Source organism: Emys orbicularis, chromosome 14 (assembly GCF_028017835.1).
Source record: "Emys orbicularis isolate rEmyOrb1 chromosome 14, rEmyOrb1.hap1, whole genome shotgun sequence".
Lineage (NCBI taxonomy): Eukaryota > Metazoa > Chordata > Testudines > Emydidae > Emys > Emys orbicularis.
Genome location: NC_088696.1, coordinates 43,736,372 through 43,755,533, shown reverse-complemented (window position 1 = coordinate 43,755,533; position 19,162 = coordinate 43,736,372). Strand labels below are relative to the sequence as shown.

The following is a 19,162-nucleotide window of genomic DNA, read 5'->3' as shown; positions in this document are numbered from 1 at the left end:
TGGTGATGCGTCATGGGAGAGGTAGTCTGACCAGGGAGCCCAGCCTATAAATGAGAATGGGATCACAAGGCATCTGAACTACAACTCCCACTATGCACCACAACATCACTTGTTTTTTTGCAAACACCCCACCTCTTTCCCACCCACTCCCCTCCAAAACTCCCTTAATTTTCTGTGGAACCCCTCCCCAACCACCACCACTTTCCGAACAGTGCTACTCAGTACCCAGCACCTTCTATTCCGGTGACTCTTCAGGAGAGATTTTCAACTGAGCGCAGCACCCAGTGTGCTGAGCACTTAGGCACCAGCTTGATTTTTCCAAATTGGGAGCTGAGCTCTTTTGAAAACCTAGTGCTTATTTGCTTGCAGATGTGGCCTTCATCGTCCTAGAGAAAAAGAGATCCAAGCGCAGCCTGTCAGCCCCGGTAGTAGTACTTAAGTTTATTTGTAAACTGTTCTTTGGTAAACAATAAGACAGAACTTGAAAAGAATTATAAAAAAAAAAAAGAGACAAAGAAAAATGATTCACTCCAGATTCAGGAATGCACAGGAAACAAACTATGCCAACGCAAGAGACACAGGCTGTACCCAGGAAGAGAACTGGACTATCACCCTACTGAATACTTAGCCTAAATCACAGAGCCACTGGTGGATGAGGTCATGCATCACTGCCCCTCTCACTACTGTTGGCAAAGATTCTGTGACCTGGGTCACAAGCAGATCAGCAGGTCTAGCCTGGGGGGTTTGGAGTTGATTGGTCAGGGACCCACCCAGTTGCTCTCCCTCCTCACCTGCTCACGCTTGCCCTCTCTAGTCATCTTTGTGGAAGGTGGCAGGGTGGGGGAGGTTTTGGAGGAGTGGGGGTGTTGCCTCTTTACAGGGGCGGCTCATTGCAGAGTACAATTTCCAGTTCCTTGCGGTATAGCTTCCCCCCATCGGAGAGGTTCATGATGCTCTTTCTGTAGTTGGTGAGCTGCTGGATGTTCATTTCCTGGCAGACGGTAACAGAAAGGAACATGATATAGAATGGCTGCATACACAGGACTAGATTTCAGTGGTGTGTCATGGGATGAGCTGGCCTTTGAAGTGGGGTTCAAGGACCTCCCAGATAGGGTTGCTGACTGGGAGTGTCTGGTTTTTAAATATTACCACCAGCAATGCCAGAACCTCCCCCGCCCCGCCCCACCCCACCCATCCCAAGGCCCTGCCCCTCCCCCATCACTTGCTGCTTTTCCTCTCCCACCGCCTCCCGCCTGGGTCAGGACGGACTCGCCCGCAGAGCTGGGGGTGGGAGCTGCAGCCGCCGGACACAGGCAGGAGGCAGCCACAGCTGAGTAGGGGTTGGAGCGGGTGAAGACCCGGCACTTCCCCCATCTGCAGCAGCCAGACTTTGGGTGTCCAGTCAGTAGATCTGACTGGACACTGTCTGGTCCCCTTTTCGACTGGACTTTCTGGTTGAAAACCAGGCACCTGGCTACCCTACTCCCAGAGCAGAAGGATTTGGGGGATTGTAAGTCGCAGGGAGCATGGGCACTGTAGGCTGGTAGCAAAGCATGCTGGGAAGAGAGGCAGTATAAAGGTTGCTTGTGGCAGTTCCCCCTAGTGAGGAAAAAAGAGGAGAGTTGTATCTCTCCATGGGAGGAAGCTTGGATGTGGGGAGACCTTGAGAAGGAGGGAGCAGAACCCCTCATAGGAGACCCTTGGGTGGAGGGCTAACGCGACTCAGCCAGCAAGGGGAAATGGACAGCGGCTGTGTCTGAAGGCAAGAGGTGAGTTGCTTTATTCCTGAGTGGGGGCCAGGCCCAGAGACTCTAACTCCGCCGTGGTATGCCACTGCAACACCACTGAGAGCAGTGCAGTTTCCCCAGCGTAAGGCGGGAGCAAGATGGGTAAATCAGGCCCAGTCTCTGCATTTGGCCTACAAACTTGCTGTAGTTCACTTTGTACTCTTTCCCTAAGTACCTCTGGGACGCTGCCAAACAGCTGGAGCAGCTGGCCCTACTCTGGCTAGAATGACCCTCACCCCTGCACAGAGAGTCAGAAGCACTGAACTCTTAGAGCGGAGCAGATGTGGGACTTCAGTGGAGCACAGGCCTCTGCACAGAGGCAAACTTTGTGCACTGAGTGGCTTGCAGGTAAGCACCCATGTCCTGACTTGGCAATGGGCCATATTCACACAGTGCAATGGCTTCTTGGCTGGGTCATCTGCAGGGATTGGACCTGGAACCTGTGGATCTAAAAACACGAGCCACTGCTGTCTAAGCTTAATACTAATAAACCTGCTTACTGGCAGTAGCAGCTTCCTTTGTGCCACTCTGATCGAGCAGCACCTTGCACTGCTGCAGAGGGTCAAGCAAGAGCAGGGCAACAGTGATTCAAGCGCCTGGCCTCCGCTGTTCCTACATTCCTCAGGGCAGACATTACTGAGCACTGTGCAGGCTTCTTCACAGCCACCCGATTGGGTGCTGAGCAAACCCAGATGCCCAGCACTAGCACTCTGGCCCACCTTCTGCACCCTGCAGGATTGAACCCTAACTGACACGACCCGCTAGGACTCCCGCATGTTAACCTTTGGGCCAGATCCTCCAGTGCAGCTTCTGGGCACCACATGGGTCTGCAGCCAGCTGGCCCCAAGAGGATTTCCCCAGGCTTGCTGCAGGTGTAAAGGATGACCCTGTGATGCACTGATCCGTGCCTAAGGCACTGCCCTGCACTTCATCCACACAAGACACAGACTAGTCGCGGAGGATGCAACAGCTGCTAGGGCAGACCTAGGGAGCAAAGCTGCTCTAGTGGATTTGCCCATTGACTTGAACAGGAGCAGCCCTTAGGTTTGTCTCCATTTGTTCCTTGTCAGCTCACCTTCTTGTTCTTCTCATAGAGGTCTTTCAAAAGGGCATCCAGCTCATTCTCATCAATGAAGCCGCTCCCATCCTGGTTAGCAAGAGCAGGAGAATACACACATTAGGGGACACTTCATCCAACCCAAGGGGCCCTGCAATCATCTCCCTGCCTCTGCTCCCTAGGGCCGCAGTGGCCTTGCTGTCAATCACCACTGAACGGCTCAGACCTGCCATTCCCCTGGATCGCTCTCAGGTTTGGGGGCCTGTAAGCTACAGGAAACCCAACACAGCTGCACTCTCTTTAGTCCAGAGGGCAGCAGTGGGGAACTGGTTTCACTTTTGACTGTGTTCATAATGTGATGATGCCACCAGCGCAGACATTGCCACTCTCACTGGGGTAAGGCCCTGAGTCAAAGCCCAGTGCAGGCACCAGAAAGGCTTTGAGTATATGGCCTGGTCCAGAGCCCACTGGCATGACTCCATTGAAATCAAGGGGGTTACACTAGTATAAGTGACAGGAGAATCTCTATAGCCAGCTCTACTTGCTATAAAAGTCTGCAGCAACAGTGGTCCAGAAAAGCAGGATTTCATTATTATTCTGTCTCTAAATCCACATATCCCCTGTGTTCAGGTGGGTGGCAGATCCCTGGATTCACAGACTCTTTAAAATGTGCTCTTCTGTCCTCTGCGGGCAGAACTCCCCTGCTCACATTGAAACAAGAGTCTTCTCCACACCCCTTCCATGAGCAGAGGGGTTGGCTACGTGCTGGGGGCCAGAGCCCCAGCTAGCATCCATTAGCATAATTATGTGCAACTCAATGGAGCCCTGCGGATTTACACCAGCAGAGGCTCTGCCTAGGACGGTGAATGGGAGAAAATGCCAAAATGCCTTTCCCAGTCGCAGCAGGCTAGAGAGAATAGGGGAAATAAAGTGCTAGGAAGAGTTCTTCCTGGACCAAGCTCATGGGATTTCAGATCCCCTTGTGCTTCCCCTTCTCCCCCACCCCATCCACGCAAGCCTCTTACCTTGTCATAAAATGCAAAGATAGCATTGAATTCCTCGGTGGCTAGTTTCATTCCCTGGACAATGACAGGAAGAATAAAGAAATGAGCCACGCACACAGGGAGGGAGGAGGGGGAAAACAAAGGGGAAAAAAGAGAGCAATCTTTTTTTACCTGAAATTTAAGTAGGAAGTTCTCCTGCACAGGTAAGAGTCTGCAGAGAGATTGTGAAAGGGTAAATCGGGAGCTGAGTGGAGACACTCACCCGGCACATGTGGCCACGGCGGGGGGAGGGTTTGGTCCTCAGAGCTCTGCACAGATGCTGCCCTGGAGAGATCGGCTTTGCCTGCTCTTCTGTGGATGTACCTCACTCAAGCTAGTTAGTGGAGCCCTGTAAAGATGGGCCTACAGTCTGCACCAACCGGCTTCTGAATGGAGGCCTCCCTGTTTTGCCACTCAGCCCTCTCAGGAAGGGCATGGTCCTCCACTCAGGGAGACCGAGGGTTAAAAGCTGTTGAGATTGATAGGATGGTCACAGACCAGACTCCAGTGGATGTTTGTCTGCAACCTGATTTGGCATGATTAGGAGAGTCAGGCCAGATGTGGAATAGCAACGGATGCTACAGGTTGGCATCGAGGTGTATTGGCAGAATTGGGCAGGAAGCAGTTTGTTTGTACTACAGTCTGCCAAGCAGCAGCTATTGGTCATTAATCTCCAGTCATGGGCAGTGGGGGGCAATCTTGTTCTTTTACAGAGGCCATAAGGCCAACGGTATTAGCCCCCCTGGAATGCTTTTTCTGCAGCTGGGCAAGCCATAGTATTCTCTTCCACTCCTGGTGCGGATTCCTCTCTGGCACTAGTGTGGATGAGAAGTCACTCCATGGAGCTCCATTGGTGCAAATGGGAAGGGAGTCAGGCTCCTGGACTTTAACAGCAGTAGGGTCTGAAGTCCTTCGTTTAGAATGGCTTTGAGGCAGGACTGGAGTGGCTTGTAGAACAAGTTCAGGGGATACCTGGCATGCAGATGGAGCTGTAATTCAGCAAGGGGGGAGATGGATTTGACTGGGGGGAGGGTCCATAGTTTTCTTTGGCTCTTGCAGGGGGAAGACTAAGAAGCCCAAGTAGCAAGCAGTGCAAGAGGACCCTTACCGGGACATCTCCGACAGGCCCAGCTTCCCGTCCCCATTCATATCGAACATGCGCAGCTGATGGGACACAAACCAGCAGTCTGTTAGTGACCGGCTCTTCCCTCCACCAGCGTCCCCAGTTGGGATTGCAGCCAAGCCTTTGGCAAAGCAGGGGGTCAGCTGACAATGCCAGCTTTCTACAGGGGGTAGGGAAATGGGGCCTGTTAAATTCAGAGTCATGGAGGAGGGAGGGTTGCCAGGTGTCCAGTTTTCGACTGGAAAGTTCAGTCAAAAAGGGAACCTGGCAGTGTCTGGTCACCTGCAGTAACATGACTCCGCCAATGCCGGACAGGAAGCGCAGCAGCTGTGGCTGGAGCCTGGAGGAGCTGCTCTCTGCTCAGCTGCTCATGGAGAGAAGTGGCTGGCTGCCTCTCAGCCATCTCCAGCAGACAGATTGGTGTGTGTGTGTGGGAATCCTGTCAGCCCCTGCCCGCCCTGCTCTGCCCTGATTTTCCCACCTGGCCTCTTGCTCCAGGGACTGACCCCCACCCCCTCCCTGCCCCACATGGGCAGGCAGGCACTGTGTCAGCTCCTCCCAGCCCAGCTCTGCAGGTGGCAGGTGAGTCCCAGGACGGGGGAGCGAGCAAGCGGGAGGCAGGGCCTAGGGGTGAGGCCTTGGGGGAAGGGGCAGGGGTGGGGCTGGGTGCCCGGTTTTCAGCAGTTAGAAAGTTGACAACCCCAGGAGGAGGGCAGGCCTGGTCCAGGGTGTGTTATGGGGAAAACTCTGGTCAGCCAGATAAGCTTGAGTTTATAGCTAAGTGAACTGTAGGGAGAAAAGTTTGAGCCAAACTGTTCCCTAGTGTAACTGCAATGGGCAACCCCCAGGGATAGATTGGGCCTGTTATGTGTGTCTGCATTTTACACTTAGTAAAGCCTGGGACAGGTTTAACAATACCAAGCTCTTACATAGCACTTTTAATCAGTAGAGCTCAGAGCAATTTAAACAGGAGGCCACTATCATTGTCCCCATTATACAGACAGTGAAACTGAGGCACAAGAGGGGAAGGGACTTGCCCAAGGTCACCTAGCAGACCAATGTCAGAGCTGGGACAAGGACCCAGGTCTCCACACTTCCAGTCTAGTGCACTCTTCATTAGGACAAACTGAGAGAGGTGAAACAAGTGCACTTTCCCCATCATATGCCACTAGCCAGATTCTGTTGGGAATCTCAGCAGAGAGGCCAAGGAATTGCTGGGGGCCTAGACACCGAACTCCCCTTTCGTGCTAAGAGTGGACCTGTTAGGGCAGTGGGGGAAGCCTGCCCTGCTGCCAACCATTCTGTGGTTAGACACAGGCCTTCGTTCTCCAGGGCTAGCACCGGAGAACTTTGCACTGGCCCCAGCCTGCCCTTTCCTGTGACTGAAGGTCCCAGCCCAGGGGCGTGCTGCTCACGCTCCTACAACAGAACGGGCTTGAGTTTCTGACCCAGATTTCTTACTGCCTGGGGAGTCAGGGCAGGGCGTGCTGCAGAACAAGTGCACCCATCCTCTGAGGGCCTACCATTGCTGTTCGATAGAGCAGCACTTCTGACAGGCTCTGGGAATCCCCTCCACTCTTTTGGCTGGAAGATGGTAGCAGTGACCTTGGGGAGTCTCAGGGTCCTGAGACAGAAATAGAATTGCCCCAGTCCAAGCAGAAGATAGCATCCTAGAATACTGAAGGAGCTAATAGAGGAGGTATCTGAGCCTCTAGCTATTATCTTTGGAAAATCATGGGAGACGGGAGAGATTCCAGAGGACTGGAAAAGGGCAAATATAGTGCCCATCTATAAAAAGGGAAATAAAAACAACCCAGGAAACTACAAACCAGTTAGTTTAACTTCTGTGCCAGGGAAGATAATGGAGCAAGTAATTAAGGAAATCATCTGCAAACACTTGGAAGGTGGTAAGGTGATAGGGAACAGCCAGCATGGATTTGTAAAGAACACATCATGTCAAACCAATCTGATAGCTTTCTTCGATAGGATAACGAGTCTTGTGGATAAGGGAGAAGATGTGGTATACCTAGACTTTAGTAAGGCATTTGATACGGTCTCGCATGATATTCTTATTGATAAACTAGGCAAATACAATTTAGATGGGGCTACTATAAGGTGGGTGCATAACTGGCTGGATAACCGTACTCAGAGAGTTGTTATTAATGGTTCCCAATCCTGCTGGAAAGGCATAACGAGTGGGGTTCCGCAGGGGTCTGTTTTGGGACCGGCTCTGTTCAATATCTTCATTAACGACTTAGATATTGGCATAGAAAGTACGCTTATTAAGTTTGCGGATGATACCAAACTGGGAGGGATTGCAACTGCTTTGGAGGACAGGGTCATAATTCAAAATGATCTGGACAAATTGGAGAAATGGTCTGAGTTAAACAGGATGAAGTTTAACAAAGACAAATGCAAAGTGCTCCACTTAGGAAGAAAAAATCAGTTTCACACATACAGAATGGGAAGAGACTGTCTAGGAAGGAGTACGGCAGAAAGGGATCTAGGGGTTATAGTGGACCACAAGCTAAATATGAGTCAACAGTGTGATGCTGTTGCAAAAAAAGCAAACATGATTCTGGGATGTATTAACATGTGTGTTGTGAGCAAGACACGAGAAGTCATTCTTCCGCTCTACTCTGCTCTGGTTAGGCCTCAGCTGGAGTATTGCGTCCAGTTCTGGGCACCGCATTTCAAGAAAGATGTGGAGAAATTGGAGAGGATCCAGAGAAGAGCAACAAGAATGATTAAAGGTCTTGAGAACATGACCTATGAAGGAAGGCTGAAAGAATTGGGTTTGTCTAGTTTGGAAAAGAGAAGACTGAGAGGGGACATGATAGCAGTTTTCAGGTATCTAAAAGGGTGTCATAAGGAGGAGGGAGAAAACTTGTTCACCTTAGCCTCTAAGGATAGAACAAGAAGCAATGGGCTTAAACTGCAGCAAGGGAGGTCTAGGTTGGACATTAGGAAAAAGTTCCTAACTGTCAGGGTGGTTAAACACTGGAATAAATTGCCTAGGGAGGTTGTGGAATCTCCATTTCTGGAGATATTTAAGAGTAGGTTAGATAAATGTCTATCAGGGATGGTCTAGACAGTATTTGGTCCTGCCATGCGGGCAGGGGACTGGACTCGATGACCTCTCGAGGTCCCTTCCAGTCCTAGAATCTATGAATCTATGAATCTATTCATCCCAGTGCTACAGGAGCTGGCCTTCTCTGCTACGGTCGCCATAAGCTCTTTGGGGCAGGTGTGTGTCCAGTGCATAGCACAACGGGGGCCTGAGCAGGCCTCTCAATGCTACCACAACACCTGTAACAGAGAATACCTAGTAAGGCCAGGAGTTGCCCTGCAGCACATGGGCTCAGTCACTGGTGTGGAGGAGGAGAGTGCGAGGGACACGTTCCCCACGTTGGCTAAAGGAGCGGACGCAGGCTGGGGGAGCTCTCACTGCACCAGCTGAAGAGGAGGAGGGGTGTGGGGGGAGCTCTTTACCCAAACCAGAGGGAAGATGGGGGAGCATCTCTGATTTTAGCAGTGGAGGGAGGAGCGGTGTTCCCTCTACTCTAACCCCTATGCTTTTCACCCTTCTTCAGGCAGCTGGACTCATGCAGACTGACTCCTCGTCCCCACAACTTCTTTGAGCTGGCTGCACCTCCGCTGCCGCTGGTTCCTCAGGACGCAGAATGGGCTCTGAATGGAGGGAGCTGGGTCAGCAGCAGCATTACCCCCCCGCCCCCCCGGGATTGGTCTCACTTACTATGGTCTGTGTATATTCTTGCAGCTTTGGCTCATCGTAGGGCTTGTTCGCTTTCTTTAACAGGTCTGACAGGAACCCCTGCGACAGGAGAGGACCACGTAAGATTCGTGTCGGTTACAAACCCTGGCTTACCAAGGCAGAACTCCACCTGCGTTGCTGTAGTAAAACCATGCCCCTTGTTTTTCTTCACTGGGCAAAAAGGCACGTCCACTGCTGGGCAGTCTAGGAATGGCGCTGAGACGCGTCACACCTGTCCAGTCAAGGGCTATAGCCACAATGCAAGAGCATGTCTGAAAATGTTAGTGTGGGAACTTCAAGGGGTCAGTGGCTAGTACCTTGGCACCCCCATCGCTGTGCCAGTCTCAAAGCAGCACAGTGCTTGGCACAAATTCCTCCAGGACTAAACCTGGGGAATGAGCGCTTAGAGTGGAGTGCCTGCTCCTTACATACGCCATAGGAAGTAGCGTCTCCTCTTGCAGCCAGATTTAGCCCCAGTGTACAGCGACATCAATGGGGCTGGACCCACTTCCACTGGGGTTGAATTTGTCTTTAGGTTTGTTGGTGTAATCCGCAGTGAGCATTTCTCTCACAGCATCGCTCAGGAGATTAGGCATTTCTCACTCTGAATCACCCCCAACGGAACCTTCTTAAAAGAGCTCTAAATTCCCTTCCAGAATGGGAATTGCTTGGTCCCCGCTTCACTCTATGTGCCTTGAGAAATACCCCGACCCAAAGGCAAAGTGCACCACAGCTCTGACTGACTCCAGTGCAGCCATGCTGATATGCACCAGCGGAGGAGCTGGCTCCAAACGTTCTGCTGGCTCTTCACCCTCTGAAAGGTACATGGCACCCAGCCAAGGGGACTGGCCCAAATTATGTGCCCAGTCTCTCACGAGGTTTTTGAGATCAGGAGCACTTGAGCAACCCATCGAGTAAGGCAAACCTAGGAGGAAGGGGCAGCTTCCAGCATTGTACACGTCTAATATCCTAAGATGCACTGAGAGTGACCTGCCATTTCACCGGAACAGGTGGTGTTAGTAGGCTCAGTTCTGTACGGTGCAGAGAGCCCTCAACACTCCTGGACGCTGATGGCAACTGAAGTTGCTCAGCACTTTACAGAAACAGCCCATAGTTACGAAGGGAATGAAGCTTTCTTGAAATGAGGCCACTGGCTCTGAGAAGCCAGTAGATCACAGTAAGTGGAATTTTAAGATCAAGATGTTAACACAGGCAGTCTGCAAACAGTCTTATAATGTGGGGCAATATAAACAACACACAGTGAAACCTGCCTTCAGCCACCATCCACAGGGCAAAGCAGAAACCAGTTGCGTACCTAGCAGCAGTGGCTCTCTAAAGACTACACCAAACTGCCATGGGACCTTTGGGGTTCCTTTACAGAGGTGACTTAAGACAATGCAATGCTGTCATGGAGCGGGTCCTTGGTGCAGATTCTACTGCTTGCATTTGTGCCACCCCATTGGCATTCAGTGCAGTTGCAGCGAAGTAACTGGGCAGGATTTGACCCTGGGTGAGTTTGGTGAGCTTTATTTCTAGTTGTTTCTGGACAGTTGCAGAGCTCTGAGCTTTATCAGCTCATCTCCCCAAGCTACTCTAATGTAGGACAGCTTCAGTAAGAGCCTCCCATCTGCCTGAATGCTGCACAGCCCCTAGTGCTGCGTCTCCAGAGCCCAGCTCTGCTGCTGCCAGAGTCAATGACAGGTTTCCCATTTGACTTCCATGGCTATACAGTGAAGTACAATGCAGGCGGAAGTGATCAGGAGCTGCAAAGGGACAGTGTAAGCTCTCAAGCCTAGCTTCTTCTAGACTGAGTGATCATAAGCTAGACACGCGCTGCGGCCATGCACACGCTGCTTTTCTTAGAGAATGACTCGCAAGAGAGGTATGGTATGGTATAGAATGCCACCCTAGAATAGCCCCCGCCAACAGCACAGCCCTTTAAAGTCATAGCTCCAAGACACTCTTCAGTCATCCCCCACCTTGAGTTCATTGGCTTCTATATACCCACTGCGGTCTGTGTCATATTTCCGCCAGGCCTGCAAGGGAAATGCCACACGTTAGTACAAGTGATTCCCCCACTGAAAAAAGTAATAGATTTTGGATAGTGAGACAGTGATAGCTCTTTGATCTAGAAGACAAAGGTATGAATGTGATCTAATGGCTAGAAGCTGAAGCTAGACCAGTTCAGGCTAGAAATCAGGAGAAAATTTAATGCTTAGGGTAATTAACCATTGGAACAACTTACATAGGATTCTCCATCACTTGAAGTCTTTAAATCTAGATTGGATGTCTTTCTAGAAGATCATCTATAGGTCAAACAGAAGTTATGGGCTGGATGCAGAAATTACTTGGTGAGTTCTAGGGCCTGTGTTATACAGGTCAGACTAGATAGTCATAATGGTCCCTTCTGGCCATAGCAGCTTTATGACATACTCGTTGGGAATCCACTGATTTTACTGGGAACTGCATCCACTTAACATTGGGGCTGGATCTGGCCCAAGGTACATATGTACACAGCAGTGAATGGACTGGGACTACCCCTCTCAGCTTTTCCTTTTTAGGTAGCCCCTCTCGTGGCATTGGGAATGGGAATAACTAAAGCTACCATGACAACAGACCTACAACGCATGAGGTCCATTCTCCTAGTGATTTGTGTGTTGTCTCAACATTGGTGCATCCATCTCAAATACAATAAGAACTACCCCACAACTACCTGCACCAAACGCAAATGAAACCCAACCTGTTTAGGCGTTTGGCTCAGTGAGCATGAACCTGTTCTGTAGCTGTGGAGGAGACAGATTGTTACCCATAAACAACAGAGGTGACAAAGGGGGAGGGAAGGGCAGTAGAAATGTGCATTTCCCCCATACTTGGTTAGCATTTATTGTAAGTTTCTCTCTATCTCGGGTCTAATACAGCATCCTTTACCATGACAGCTGAGTCCCCTATAGATCAGGAGCCTGTTTACAGTCTCTCTCTGTCTCAGATATTCATGTGGAACTAACAAATCAAAAGACATTTATCTATTCAGAGCTGGTTGATCAAAGTATTTTCCTGCTTCCTTTGAAGACACTACATTGTCACGGTGTGTCAGAAAAGGTCTCCCTAAGTGCTATTCTTCTGCCTACGCAGATTTCCATCCCCATCTGGCATGGGGAGAACACAGCTCCCCATTGGTCTTGAGTTTTCTGAAGCTTCATCTCTCAGGGGACGGGTTTTGGTCCTGAGGTGAAGTGGTTTAGCAGAGCTGGGTGCACTCAGGGAAAAACAATGTCAAGAGTTCATGCTCATTATTAGACTCGCTATTGGTGGAGTGGGCTGAATTTAATATTTAATGGCATGTGCTTATGAAGCAATAACTCCCCTTGTCTGTTAAATGGCAGCAGGTAGAACGGCATCACATTTGCATGTTGTTCTCATTTTCCAGTAATTGATATAAACTCTTGCACGGTGTCGCTGTGCATTGCTGAACAGCTGCTACACGTCACTAGCCAGTGAAACCTCTCACGTACATCTCAGATTGATGAAGAACTTTGGAATCTGTCAGACTGAGATGCCACATCACTTTATAATTTGAGAGGGTCTTTTATCCTATCCTCTTAAAGAGTGTTTAAATATTAACTACTTATGCCCAAAAATGTCCCTCTGAAGTAGACAAAGGAGATAAAGGTCATTTTACCCTCCTCCAAAATGCTGCCACTTCTGTGTGGAACACGACTGCTGTTTGATGGCACAAAGGAACACTACATAGTTTAGGACTGAAAGTGAAGAAAAGACCATCCAAATAATACTGGGAGTGAAATTTAGGGAGGCAGAATATAAATATCTAACCTGCAATTTGGGCAAGACACAGGAGCTAACTTCCTTACTGTTCTGAGAAGTGCCATAAGATCCTTGATGATGACAAGGCTTCTGCACCTCACTTGCGTACTTGGTCCACAGACAGCACCTCCAATAGCACAGCCCCCACCGACAGATATGCCTATAGACACTAATCACCTCCCGCAGCCCAGATCTGTCTCCCTGCTCTTACCTTCCTCTTCAAATTCTTGAAAGAGGCTAAATAACTGATTTAAAGCACCCGGAAATTTAGAACATTCTCTTGCAAAGTGAATTTCAACAGCACAACACAAGGGAAGTCCTCCTCCCCTTCCACAAGGAAACACATCCCACTAATGAGCAGCGCCAGGGTGTTGAGAGCTCCTGCCCAAAAACTCCCTCCCAGGTTTTACAGTGTGAGCTGGGCCAGGCCTTTGGAGATTAGTGAGTGTCATGGCTGCCATTGTTGTGCAGGTGTGATCAGTGAAGCTCCTAGATTGAAGGTGCACCTTAGTCACTGGGACTTGGGGGTTACAAACCAGCCAACCTGTCACTCTGGGAAGAGGGAGCAGGGATGTTCCCACAGTCCACTTTGTGCTTGTCATAAACTATCTGAGTAGCTCAGGTACTTGCAGAGTATCTGTCCCCTTAACAAGGTGTATTATGACACCAGAATTATGGTGTAGGCTCTGTGGCAGACCCTGTCTGTCTGTACAGCATCGCTCAACATGGCCCCAATCCTGAACTGCTTAATACAAGCAATAAAAAGGACAAAACTACTGTGTGGATGTGTAGGGCTAAAAGCTGCTCCCACTGAAGTCTATGGCAAAACGTCCCTGGACTTTAATGGCATCATGGTTTGGCTTGTTGTGTCCATAGCTATAGCTTGCCTTCAGTGGGAGGATAGAATTGCAGCTGGCATGTAGCTATGTCTCTTCCAGGTAAAAACATTCAGAGGAAGCCAGCATGGCTGCTGGACAGAGAAACCACTCACCTAGAGAGTGTGGCCAAGGATTTCACCAGGCTGTATTCATTAGGAATAGCTTGTTAGTCAATGCATTTTCCCTGGTAATAGTTCAAGTATATTCCCCCTGCCCTGCCTGCCTGCCTCCCTCATGCTCCCCGCATCCCCAGCCTCCTAACATGCAGGAGAAACATTCTACCTAACTGGTCAGAATTAAAGAAATTACAGGCCGAATTCCTTATTCAGCCTTGATGTCAGTAGAAATTTAGCCTAAAAATGGCTTCTGGAACTGGTTTGGTTATAATAATAGTAATAAAAATCTGCTCTCTACTCACCTCCATGAATTCAGAGCTGGATCCAACATGCTGTCTGAAACACAACAGGAAGTTCTCCTCTGTGGGCAGGATCTGAGCCAGCTGGAGGGTGGGGGAGACAGCAAAGCCATCAGTGAGTAGAAGGCAAGTCACACAACACACAGAGAATCCTTGGCCCATCCCACTGGTGCGTGTAGACGGTGACAGAATAGGATTGTGTTTCCTTTCTTACTGCATCTTTGTAATTTTTGCTGCTGTCAGAGGCCACTGCCATTTTGCGAGGGAGAATCAATGCAGCACGTTGCAGAGGAGACACATACATTGTGCTCTCTCTCTCTCATTGCAAATTTACTTTTGCTCTTAATTGTTTTGCTTAACCTAAAATAAGTCATTGAGACTAAAATGGTTGCTCTTTGCGCATGGAAAGAACATAACAAGTCCCATCTCCATGGTTTGCAATAATTCCCTAGAAAAAGGAATTATGTTTCAGATCTTCTATCTGTTTTGTCCTCTTCCTGATGAAACACGTTAGCAGAGTGGATGTTACATTCCTCTCTAATGGCTAGGCCACGAGGTAATAACAGCCTACTGCCACTACCAGCTAACAGAGTGAAACCATTAGCTCCAGTGATTGAGGTCTGTGCTTTTGTGTGAAGGTCCTGGCCTTACATTCTGCTGATAGCTAAGAATGAGGTTTGTTCCACTGTAATTCAACATACTTTCTCCATGCGTTAATAAGGGAGTTTGAAAGTATTGTGGCTCCTTTTTACTTCCTTGTTTGTTGCACCAGCATCCTTGATGATGCTGAGCCCAGCTCTCCGAATCGTGTTAGGCGGTTAAGTGCTGCCACAGAACTCACCGGGGGAGGCCAGTCACACTAAACACTTTGTTCTACCTAAAGCTTTTGTAAAAGTGGCTGTTTTACACTTTAATTTTTGGTGATCAAGAAAAGGAGGATTTAAAAGTGGGGCAAAAAAAGTCCTTACATGTACTATTGACACCACCTAGGACTACTGAATGCAAAAGAATCCTAAAAAATTCAGTTCCATCGACACTGTTTACAATTTGAGCTTTTTTCCATTTGGACAGGGAAAACAAGCTAGACAAGTTCACATGTGTGCTCCTAGTCAGGTTCAGGCAGAAACTGGGTTTCAAGCACAGGAGGGAACTGTTTACATCCAGACAAAAAACTATCTTTAGTGACCTTTTTAAAGGAAAACCCATGAAAACATTAGCAATGGTGTTGGGAACTTTTTAACGAAACCTTACATTTGAAGATCAAAGCAGCTAGGACCAAAGAGAATTGTTCCAAAGAAGATTAACAATTTGAAAGGGCCATAGATAAAACTGAGACCTAAACTTTGTGAGGTGCCTCTGTTTTTCCAATCAGTTCAGTTCTCCTTGTCTGCCTGCCTTTCGGTGCCCTTTTCACAGCTGTCTTCTTAACTTTGAGTCATTTCTCCCAAAATAGTGTGAGTGTCTTAATCAAAGGGCTGGACAACTTTTAATAAGGCCTGTGCGGGCGAGCAGCTGGACAGAAGATTTCTTCGGAAGCTCAGGTTGGCAGGAGCCTCCTTTTTATTAGGAAAATAATAAAGTGGAGCTTCCTGGTAAATCGAGAGAGCAGGCAGCAGACCGGCAGGAGACAGAGTGACTGGCTTCCTTGATTTTTTCATTTAGTGGTAACAGCTGAAAGGAACCATGTCCTAGCCACTGTGAACATCCTGGCTATATAGCTGGCTTTGTCATGACACTGACAGCAACTCACCAGAGCAATTTCATTCCCTCTGCAGGTAGGGCCAAATTTAGACCTGGTGTCACGCCAGTGACTTCAACAGGGAGGAGTTTGGCCTGACGAGTTCTCAGATACTGTAAAGCTGGAAGGATGTAGACTGGGGAGCAAAAGATGGTAGCCCCCACTGCCCATTGTATATACAGTATCTCTGCTCCCGAGTCAGAGTCCTCCCCTCGGAAAGAGAAATGAAGTCCGGTTCTGCAAACCAACAGTGGATTCCTGCACATCCCACCCATTATGGATGTGACTGGCTTCAGATGAATTGCTGCCATCCACAGCCCTGCTCGGCTTCTGCTGTGCCCATGAGCAACTGCACATGAGATGCAGTGACATGAATACTGGTAATTCGTTGGTATGGTCAGCAGGACACACAGTGCGAAGCGTGTTGGGATATGACGGAGTCAGGCCAATTACATATTACTGGTCCCTCTGCATGTGCTGGCTCAAACGCAGGGCCCAGGCCTGGGGCCTGACTCATGCTGTGTAGCATTTTGGTCCATGATGAGTAGTTAATGGGACTAGTCAGTGTGAGTCAGGCTACCAGGATCAGTCCTGACACAACAGTGCCTCCTTGATGGTCACAGGGAGGAAGCGGGAGGAAGGCAAAAATGAGGGTGTACACACGCACAGGGGTGGGGAAAGGGATGAGGATGGGGAGTCAGAATCACTGATGGCAAAGGGGGGAAAGGGAATGGGAGGAGAGGCAGAGATCAGAAGGCAGAGACCGAAATACATGCTCTGGGAGCTAGCGCCTCATCATTCATAGGCAGGAAGGGCAGAGTACAGAAAAGCTAATCCACCTCTGGGAAAGGAGCCAGCCAGACATGCTGCCTTATTTTATAGGGACATCCCTTCCTTGGTGCCTAGCCTCCTACAGCACAGGGATTTGCCAACATCGTCACAATGTGTGGACCACACCATAACAGGGAGCGTCTCTCTACCACCATCCTCTCTCCCATTCATCACTGTGTGCACCCAACTCCCCTACTGGCAACTGAACAGCTGCCCTGGGCCAACCACAGTAACTACTTATGTAGCCAAAGTACTTGGGGCAGTCGTGGGATTCGAATCTAGGACCTACCGAGCTGAAAGCAGAAAGTAAGTGGGGGGCTGGCCCCCCACTGAAACTTAGTGGGTTTTTGGTCGGCCCCCTCCCACTATCAAAAGAAAGGGGAAGGGCCAAAGAGAAATCAGGATCGTGAGACTGTCAGTCCCCAGGGCCAATGGGGAGACGCCAACACTCCAAGTCAGCCCCATTGACAGGGCAGGTGAGCCAATGAGGGAGTCAGGAGCCTGTGGTCCTGTCCTCCCTGTGAGGTGGAGCTGCCTGGGTCACAGTAGGGCAGAGCTAAGGAGAGCAGCATGGAGTCAGAGCTGGGCTGGAGCTGGTGCAGTGCAGACCAGCCGTGCCGACGGGAGCCAGGGCTGAGCTGGCTAGCAGGCATCCCTCATGCCACGAGTAACGCCAGAGAAGAGAGTGGTGAGCAGCTGGGGAGAGCAAGGGGGCTCTGGGGAGAGGGCCCAGCGCAGGGAGACATCGCCAGGCCCAGAGCCAGCTGTGTGGGGTGTCCCTGGGCCCATGGGCGGGGGGGTCCTTGTTCCTTTACCCTTTTCTATTTTCCCTTATTTTTCTTACAGTTGCTGTTTAGTAAATTGTATTTGGTTTAAGCTATAAGTAATGATCAGTGGGCCAGGGATGTGGCTGGTGCAGAGAGTAACCCATCCCTTGGCCTAAGTGCCCACAACAAGACTGGGGTTAAACCTCCCAGGAATCCTGGGCCCAGCTCTACTGGGGGTAACAAGCACTCTGCCACATAGGAGCATGGAAGAAGTGTCCTCAAGGTCAGGCAGGCTTCTGGGTAAAGGAAGTGGGAGCGAGGACTCCGGTCCTTTCGCTATCTGATTCCACTGGGGGAGTGCAGAAACCAGGAAAGTTCCCCACAATAGTGGGACCATTCCCCCACTTGCAATGAGCTGCCACCACTGGAGCTAAAGAAGTAAGCATTAGCAGACTCGTACACCTCTTATGGGACGCAGAGCACTGAACTGGAAATCAGGAGACCTTGGTTATATTCCCAGCTCAGTCACTGGCCTGGTGGGTGACATTGTGCAAGTCACTTTGCTGCCCCGTGCCTCAGTATCCCCCTCTGTCAAATGGGGATTATGATGATCAGCGTAAGAGCCTGCTATTATGTATATCAGCCATTAGAGGGCAACAGATTGAGATTCCTCACTACCCAGAGTGCAGATCACACCTATCTGGGCAGGCAATATTAGTGCTGAATGGAAACACGGAGAAGCCAAATCCTTGTGACCAGCCAGCTCCCCACTGGTCACCATGAAGTGCTCTGCAGACCGTAATCTGGGACTATTGCCTCATTAAAACAATATGCCACACAGTTCTCTCTCATATTGCAACAATCATGCAAAATAGATACAACTTTGATACCTCATCCCAGGTATGATTTTATACCACTGTCCCTGAAAAATCAGCTTCTTCTTTGACCTGACAGTTGATGTAAGAGTTTATAGCCCTTCTCAAATCTCCTTCTAGCTACGTCATTTTTATTGTTCCTATCAATGTCTAATCCTTTCCTACATCCCACTAAGCTCTCGGATTTAATAATTTCCTGCAGCAGTGAGAACCAGGCCTCCTGGGTTCAGTTCTTGTCACTCCGATAGAGCAGAAATAGAAATGGTCCAGGAAAAGGCAGCCGAAATGATTAGAAGCCTGTAGAGACTATATGAAGATAAATTAAAAAGATTAAGATGCTTTCCTTTAGAGAGGAGATGAATGGGGGGGGGGGGATATAAAATCATTACTGGGAGAGAGGAGGGTTCCCATTTGCCCAATCCCATAACATGGGAGCAAAGGGGCAGCCAATGAAATGTAAATCAACAACTTCTACAGCTGATAAAGGGAAATTCTGTTTTATGCAAAGCACAGTTAGCCAGTGGAACTCACTGCCACAATATGTTAGTGGGATAGAAGGAGGAATTAAACATGTATATGAATAGTGAGAACATCAGCAGCAGTTACACTAGCTGGGATAACAATCCATAATGAGCATCAGCTCACGCTTCAGGACACAAGGCAACCACATTAGCTGCCAGGGGTTCAGAAGATGTTTCTCCCATGGCTATTGGATTGTACTATTGTCCATGTGGTAGAGAATCAAGGCTTGCATTTTCAAAGGTGCCTAAGGGAATCAGGCGCTCAGATCCCATGGAAATCCAATGGGATCTGGACACCTGACTCCCTGAGGCTGCTTTGACAAGGCAGTCTAATGCAACATGCGGCAGGATTCACACTCCCCACTTCTGGAGTGCAAGAGGATCCATGTGTCTATGCTAGGATCTAATCCCCAAGCATAGGTGGACATCCTGGTCCCAATGAAGCCAATGACAAGTCTCCCACTGACTCCAGTGGGGCCAGGATTCCCCCTGAGCATAATAGTATCGATGAGAGCAGCTTGTGGGAGCGA

At 49.5% G+C, this 19,162-nt stretch overlaps 1 protein-coding gene across 1 annotated transcript in view; it reads right to left on the bottom strand.

Annotated features, from left to right (window-relative positions):
* Positions 1–874: 874 nt before the first annotated feature.
* CALB2 (calbindin 2) overlaps positions 875–19,162 on the bottom strand; it is a 57,451-nt gene continuing 39,163 nt past the window's right edge. The window contains exons 4-11 of the mRNA XM_065416679.1: positions 13,904–13,984; positions 10,765–10,821; positions 8,768–8,845; positions 4,996–5,051; positions 4,020–4,059; positions 3,870–3,923; positions 2,863–2,934; positions 875–991 (exon numbers count right to left, since the gene is read on the bottom strand). Of these exons, the coding sequence (XP_065272751.1) occupies positions 875–991; positions 2,863–2,934; positions 3,870–3,923; positions 4,020–4,059; positions 4,996–5,051; positions 8,768–8,845; positions 10,765–10,821; positions 13,904–13,984 (555 nt within the window). The remainder of the gene's footprint in view (positions 992–2,862; positions 2,935–3,869; positions 3,924–4,019; positions 4,060–4,995; positions 5,052–8,767; positions 8,846–10,764; positions 10,822–13,903; positions 13,985–19,162) is intronic.